This window comes from Ascaphus truei, chromosome 7, assembly GCF_040206685.1.
Source record: "Ascaphus truei isolate aAscTru1 chromosome 7, aAscTru1.hap1, whole genome shotgun sequence".
Taxonomy (NCBI): domain Eukaryota; kingdom Metazoa; phylum Chordata; class Amphibia; order Anura; family Ascaphidae; genus Ascaphus; species Ascaphus truei.
The window spans coordinates 16,131,824-16,139,323 of record NC_134489.1 but is presented as its reverse complement, the minus strand read 5'-3'; the positions used below and the strand labels follow the sequence as shown (position 1 = coordinate 16,139,323).

The following is a 7,500-nucleotide window of genomic DNA, read 5'->3' as shown; positions in this document are numbered from 1 at the left end:
TCAGTGACATTTCTGCAGAGACTAATGGCCCATCGGATTAACATCAGGGGTCCCTGGCAGTCCCATTCAAACTGAATGGGACTGCCAGGAACCCCTGCTGTGTTAACCCGATGGGCCATTAGCCTCTGCAGAAATGTCACTGAAATGTGTCAGCATGTACCTGGCTAGTTTAAGGCAAGTTTTAGAATACTCGTTGTCTCATCTGTATGTCTTTCAAAAGCTTCAGCAATCTGCTGGAGGGGATGCGGACACATAGGCTCCATGGTCCATATTTGGTGGAACGTTCCTCTTATCAGGCGGTTTTGTGGATATACTGGAGCGAATTAAGTTGATTACTGGGACAGGGGTCTTTTGGGAGCCCTGGAAAGTGTTACTGAATAGGAACATCATCTCAGGATATAAATGAAAGAGGTCCCTAGTACTGTATCTTCTGACAGCAGCAAGGAGTTTGATTCCAGTGTTCTGGAAACAAGCTACAGTCCCTACCATAGCTAACTGGATGCATACATCCAGGGAGTTTTTTTTAGATTGGGAGAATCACCCACATGTTCATGAAACGGTAGATAAATTTGATGGGGTTTGGAAATCATGGGTCACATATACCTCAACAGATCGGGGAGACTCAAACAGATACCCCCTTACCCACTAAGTTTTTAAGCATAAGAAGTGCCGTCATCCTGGCAAAGCAAGTCAGAAGGTGTCAGATACTGTTCTCTACTGTAAGTGCTTTGCTCTCAATAACAATCTTCCAATGCCGCCATCATTTCCCTCCCGTTGAATAAGTAAATGGTTTCCATGCAATATAACTACACAACTTATATCATTAGCCAGTATGGCACTATTCACACAAAATACTTACAGTTGGGTTAGTTAGCTTGTTTTCAAACATTGGGTGGATTGCAAAAGGAACCCCATCAATTGCTGAAATAAAGAGACTCCTATTTAAAAATGTACAATATGCAGTCACACAGAATTTCATGTACAGTAAAAGTATGGATATCTGTACTTTCTTTATTAGAGTCTGAAATTGTGATATGATTTGTGACAAGAAAACTGCAGTGACATTTGAGATTTTATGCTAATCCCTATGGTTTCTGCTACTTCCGGGACAGCACAAACCTGCCCTTTCCCTCACTATCCAGAGTAATACATCGGGCTGCTCCCAATAGCGTGATTACACACAATTCCAATAACACTCCATAAGGGGGGCGCGGCAGCTACAGAGGTCCCGCGCTCTCCCCCAGCGCATTTAAATTAATTGCCGGAGGGGACTGCGCGAGGCCTCTGCCGCTTCTCCTACCTGATCTTCAACGACATGTCGCCATGGTAACCGGCGGCAAATGACGACCATGGGGTCATGTGATGTCACATGACCCCGCGGTGTCATTTGACGCCGGAGCCAAGGAGATGGGGGGAGACGAGCCGGGAGGTAAGCAGGCAGGGGGAGGGCGCAGGTTAAAACTTTGCATATCCCTGGTCTAGAGCACACTGAAATGTTGCAAGAGCTGTTCATATTTATCAATCACCAAATCATCTTCCGATGCTGCAGTTGATTAAACCAGGATGTATGGGCCCTAATGGACCAGTCAGTAGACACGCAAGTGCTATAATTTGGTGATTCTTGAACAATGGCTTCTTTGTGCTAACCAGAACTTCGCCATAACGTATAACGACCTGATCATGAAAGTCTAATCAATGGAAACATAGGCACAATGATTGTGATTGGTAATTCTTATTCAACAGTGCCAACATTTTAGATGACTGGATCAGAAAGTCTGGAGCCCTGATAAAGGTCTAATCAATAGAAAAGTAGGCACTGTGCTGTGGTTGTTCTCCAATAGCAGTACTGACATTTCAATCCATTAGAAATTCACTGGATATGTGAAGCTCCAAGCAATGATAACGTAAGCACCATTATTAGGCAATTCTTCCTTAAAGTTAAACAGTTTTTCAACAAAAATATTGTGTACGCTAGACCAGGGGTGCTCAAACTTTTCAGTCTGCGCCCCCCTACCGACTCTCCCCCTCTGCTCGCGCCCCCTCCTTACCTTGTCACCAGCGTCAAATGGGCGTCATTTGATGCTGTGTTGCCATGGCGACGCGTTGCCAAAGCCGCCGGAGACAAGGTATGGGACCTTACAGAGGCCTCACGTGCTACCCTGGCGTTTAATTTAAATGCTTTGGGGAAGAGCGTGGTGTCACGGGAGACCAGGCATTTAGACCTTTTTACCAGGATCACATTGAGCAAAACAGGTAAATGAAATAAATTGGAAATGTATTTACAGGAAAAGGCATTCACACAATGTTACACAAACTACATAAGAAAAGACACTTACTAGAGGTCTGGAGTGAAAACTAGACTTTCCCAAGTGCAGGGGCTTCTAAATCCAAAGCTTACCCTGATTAGAACCAACGCTAAAACCACCCTAACACCTGTCACTAGTTTTAAATACCTGGGCTTATGGTTTGACTCCCACTTAACATTCGGGATGCACATTGATACCCTGACAACCAAGACCTATGCCAAACTAGGGGTACTTTACAGGAACAAATCCTCCCTAAGTCTCCTGGTCAGAAAGCGTATCGCACAGCAGATGCTAATGCCAATTATTGACTATGGAGACATAGTATATGGCTCGGCTCCTCAAACCCACCTTAGCAAACTTGACACCCTCTACAATTCAATTTGTCGTTTTGTTCTCCAATGCAACTACAACACACATCACTGCGAAATGCTCAAAGAACTAGATTGGTCATCACTAGAGTCTAGGCGCAAAGTTCACCTTTCCTGTCTCACCCTCAAATACTTTCTGGGCAAGCTACCCAGCTATCTGAACAAGCTCCTCGCCCCTACCACATGCAGCACCTATCACCTGAGATCAGACTCCAAAAGACTATTCATGGTCCCAAGACTCAACAAAGTATCCGGACGTTCCTCCTTCTCCTTCCGTGCACCCCAAAACTGGAACAACCTACCAGAGACTCTCATTTCCACCACCAGCTTAAGTTCTTTCAAATCTAAGGCTGTCTCACACTTTAACCTGGTCTGTAACTGTTTCATACGCTCATAATATATATTTTCTTTAACTGTGCACGCAATGTCTTGTATATAATGTATACCTTGTTCATTTATGTAACTGTATTTGTAACCATGTATTATTTTGTTTTACTCTGTGCCCAGGACATACTTGAAAACGAGAGGTAACTCTCAATGTATTACTTCCTGGTAAAATATTTTATAAATAAATAAATAAATAGGGACCTAGCCTGAAATGTCCTGGAACTGAAATCAGCCTGCAATTCCAGACGCCACCGCTCCCCTCTCTTCAGAGGATTTGAATTTACTTGCTGGACTTGGAGCTTAGAATCTACAAATCTGATTGGCTATGGGGTTTATAATACTTCTGCGTTTCATTCACAAAACCCTGCTGCCAATCCGGGCGTGGGAGTTTTCTAACCAGCCAATCAGAGCAATGCTGGCCTTTTGAAGCCAGACAAGCGGGGGTGCTGAATCTGCCAAGGGCATGTGCAAGGTTGCCACCTCAGCTACTTGTTATTCAGAAGCCACACGCTGGGTTGGGCTCCTCCAAGTCTGGTGGGGCAAATGGAAATTCGGAGGACTTCCATTCATCCCAGGACATGAGTACTTGAGCCCTCTCCTCCTGCCTAAATGGTCTTGACATATCAGACATTCTCTGTGGCTTTCATCTCTGATGTCCTGGCAGACTTACTGGCACCAAGTTGGTAGCCCCAGTGGCCTGTCAGAACATTGGTCCATTGTGCTATTAAAATCATTAACCTTGATAGCAAAGCATTAATTTCTACTCAAGGCAATGCCAGATAACTCTTCACTAAACGAGATGCCGCTTATTAAATTGTGAAAGCCATAAAGTGAGATTTTTTACCGGATATGCCGTAGATATTGGAGGAATCATATATAGTGTTCTCTGGTAAGGCTGCTCTTCCAGCGCTCTTTGCAGCAACTTTCTCTGCTTCTGCATTTGGGGTCAAATCTGTGCTTCTAAGGAAAACAAGGAACACACGTTAAGCCTATTCAATCACGTAAACAATGGATAATACTGGATGAACCACTGTTCATAAACCAATGTTGAACCTTTTTGGTTTGTATACTCAGGTTCTTGGCCATAGACAGACGAGGAGTTGCACCGTCGAATCAGATGACAATTTGTTATAGGCAGCAAGTCGATTACAATTGGTCAATCAGAATCAGGTTATTTGGAGTAAACAAGTACCTGTCCTTTTGGTCAGCGCAACAAAAATTACACATCAGAGGCCTCCATATTTATACTCCTTCCATGCATACATCACTTACTCATAAGGTTCAATTCCCGGTGTCAGCTCCTTGTGACCTTGAGCAAGTCACTATCTCCCTGTGCATCAGGCACCAACACCATAGATTCTAAGCTCATCTTGGCCGGGCTGTATCTGTAGAAATTGTTATGTGCTGCGTACCGCGCACTATACTGTAATTCTGAAGTACTTTGAGTCCCATTGGGAGAAAAGTGTTATGTGAAATAAAGTTATTATTTTCTTCTTGGATACGGACACGCAACCACACACACTATTTCGAGCAACTTCCATTTTATTTTGGGGGGGATTAGAGGTAAAGAGACTGTTTTTAGTTTGCCAGTTGGTATGAGAGGAGTTTGCCAAGGTCAGTCGAATGTCACAAGTCTGATATACTTCTTATCACCACAATTGGTTATTTGTGAAGCAATTTTTCCAGTAAAATCTGTAACCCTTGCAGTGCTAGTTCCCATCCAGACCTATTCGGCACATGTGGTTTTGCTGACATATGTTTGTTCTCACAACCAGTTTAATTCTTTGTCAGTTGCATGACAAAACATAACATACATAATGTAACTGCTCTGTTTCAAAGCTCTTTCATTACACTACATCTCATTTTGAGCCATAATCCTACTCTAGTAGGTTAGATTGTAGTAAGATTGGTTCCCAATCTTTTTAAACCGGTTCTCCATAAGACATTTGTTTTGCCTTTGGATCCTAAATCCTGTATTTGTTTTCCAAAGGAAGATGACCAATACGTAAGGGCTGAGTCACTGAAAAATCTCATCAAAATGTATAAGGATTTCACAAAGTAGGATATATTATTTTTATCTGTCACCCTTTCTAACCCCCTCTGTTTGTAGGTCACTCAATGCCCTCCTTTTGCTTTGTCACGTTCTGTATCTCCCAGTTTCTATGTCCCTTCACTCACTCAGCTTTCCTTTAAGACTCCTGGCCCTCACCCCCCCCCCCCCCAGACGGCAAAACTTTACCCTACTCGCATCATGGTCTGAACTCAAAGTTTTGTTTTTGGTGCTCGGAGCACAGAGAGATAGTGACTTTGCTTAAGGTCACAAGGAGAGCTGACACTGGGATTCAAATGGGGTTCCCTTGCTTCTAAGCCAGTGGCATTACCAATTAACTGTACCTTCAACCTTGATATCGCAAGGACGCTTGGATGATACTTACGTAATCTGAGCTGGGCTATTGCTGTCCAGAGACTGTCCTCTCATTGCGACACTGACGCTTCGTGGCTTTGGAAGAGGTTTGGGGGCAGAAACAGTGACCCTCTTGCACCATAAGGCCAAGCCATTCATGTCTCTGAGGTTGAAAACAAATAACGCAGTGGATTACGTAGTTGTACATAATTGTACTAAACTGTTTATGTAATTAGCAAATCTCTGTACCCCCACTGTATCGCGCTGTGGAATATGTTGGTGGTTTACAAATAAAAGATAATAGGCTGAGATATTCATCCTATATTTATAGTTCTTTTGACCAAGAGGAAGCAAAACAAAATCCCCGTGTAACATTTGCTCATTATGTTTCATTAAAAAAATCATTACAGACCAAAGTAATGGCAATAAGATTTCTCATTGGATCTACACCCTTCCTAAATGTAGCGTCTTCGGCAAATTCCTTGTATACTTTGACAAGATGTATAACCTCTTCTTAAATATAACTCCCGCATCTGCCATTGCATTCTCCATGGGTAGTAAATCCCACATTGTCACTGCCCTTCCGGTACAGCAAGGATGGAACAATCCTGGATGCTCAACATTTGACACCTGGCCCATACCTACCTCTGCCTATTCTACGTGCAGTGCTGACTGACGGCAACAGCGCGCCTAATTATACTTTAGGCGGCCAGGGGGCGGAAGGGGGGAGGGGACACCAGGGCCTGCCCACAACTCGCTCTCAACCCTAATAGGGCAGTTGGTGGGAAGGTGTGTGCACTCGCGTCACAAATACACACTGACACACACAGGAGCCAACGCGGGGGGAGTGGTTCAGTCACAATATATGCCTGACCCACAACGAATCTCTAGGTCATAAAGATTTCTTTTTGTCCACCCGTTCTGTAAAAAACACTTTGCTGCTCGTGACATTTCCTTTAATCTATTCTCAAGGGATGACTTGTGTCATTTGTGTCTCCTTGGGATGAAAAGGGCTGTTGAAAAGTCACATCTTAGCCAATTCACTTTATAAAAAAAGAAGGTTGTTTCTTCAGCCAAAACCTTTAATGAGTGGTGAAATTAGACACCTTATTAGAACGTATTATAATATGATAAATACATATTTTACAAAATAAACACGCAAGGGAAACTGTACTATTAAAAGGGAGCTAATATACCTCTCCAATACGTACCCGATACGTAGAAAAGGTGCGCCAATCTGCTTGTTTTTTATGGTTAACTTGAGGTCGCATATCGCAGAATCCACATTGTTTAAAGGCACCCGCTTCACACAAATCTTCTTCTTCTTAGACACCGACACCTCTGAAGCAGGAAACACATTTATTTGGAATACTGTATAGTTAAAGGATCAACTCCCTGATAGGCTCACAAATACGGAATAGTAGTCGTAAAGGGTATTTAGTTAACCCATTAGAACCCAGAGAGGCCCTGCAACGCATTACAGAGTAATGACCCTGTGTCTTTGGGATGAAAAGTCCTCGTGAAAGTTCCTTGTATTGTCCTTGAATATATTTTAAAATAGTTCTCATATCCACTCTTGGATGCCTATATTCCAACAAACAAATCCTAATGAGGATAGCCTTTACTCAGAAATCTGACCTTCCATTCGATGGCTCTTTGAACTTTTTCCAATTCCAAAATTGTATTTCATATTTAAGGGGTGGTCTTAAACAAGGCTTTAAACACAATGCCAAAGTAATGCCAAAATAATGCGGTTGCTCCATCCATACCATGTTTTATGTAGGATAATATATGTTTAGCCTTTGCAGTTACTGCCTGACATTGAGCCCTACTGCCAAGCCTGCTACAAGCACTCCTAAATCCGTCTCCATCATGGACTGACCTAATTTTGTCCCATTTATTTGTAGGTAGCATACTTATTCTTGCTTCCCAAAAGGCATAACCTTACATTTATATGTATTAAACTTAATGTACAATTTACTTAAATTTCCAATTTGTCCAAGTCCTTCTATAAAGAAATTACACCCTGCTCTGA

General features: G+C 42.8%; 1 protein-coding gene across 1 annotated transcript in view; it reads right to left on the bottom strand.

The window, feature by feature from the left end:
- The window catches only part of MVB12A (multivesicular body subunit 12A), a 31,800-nt gene that overhangs the window by 8,142 nt on the left and 16,158 nt on the right, over positions 1-7,500 (bottom strand). Inside the window, exons 5-8 of the mRNA XM_075607083.1 lie at positions 6,677-6,806; positions 5,497-5,628; positions 3,906-4,021; positions 860-921 (exon numbers count right to left, since the gene is read on the bottom strand). Of these exons, the coding sequence (XP_075463198.1) occupies positions 860-921; positions 3,906-4,021; positions 5,497-5,628; positions 6,677-6,806 (440 nt within the window). The remainder of the gene's footprint in view (positions 1-859; positions 922-3,905; positions 4,022-5,496; positions 5,629-6,676; positions 6,807-7,500) is intronic.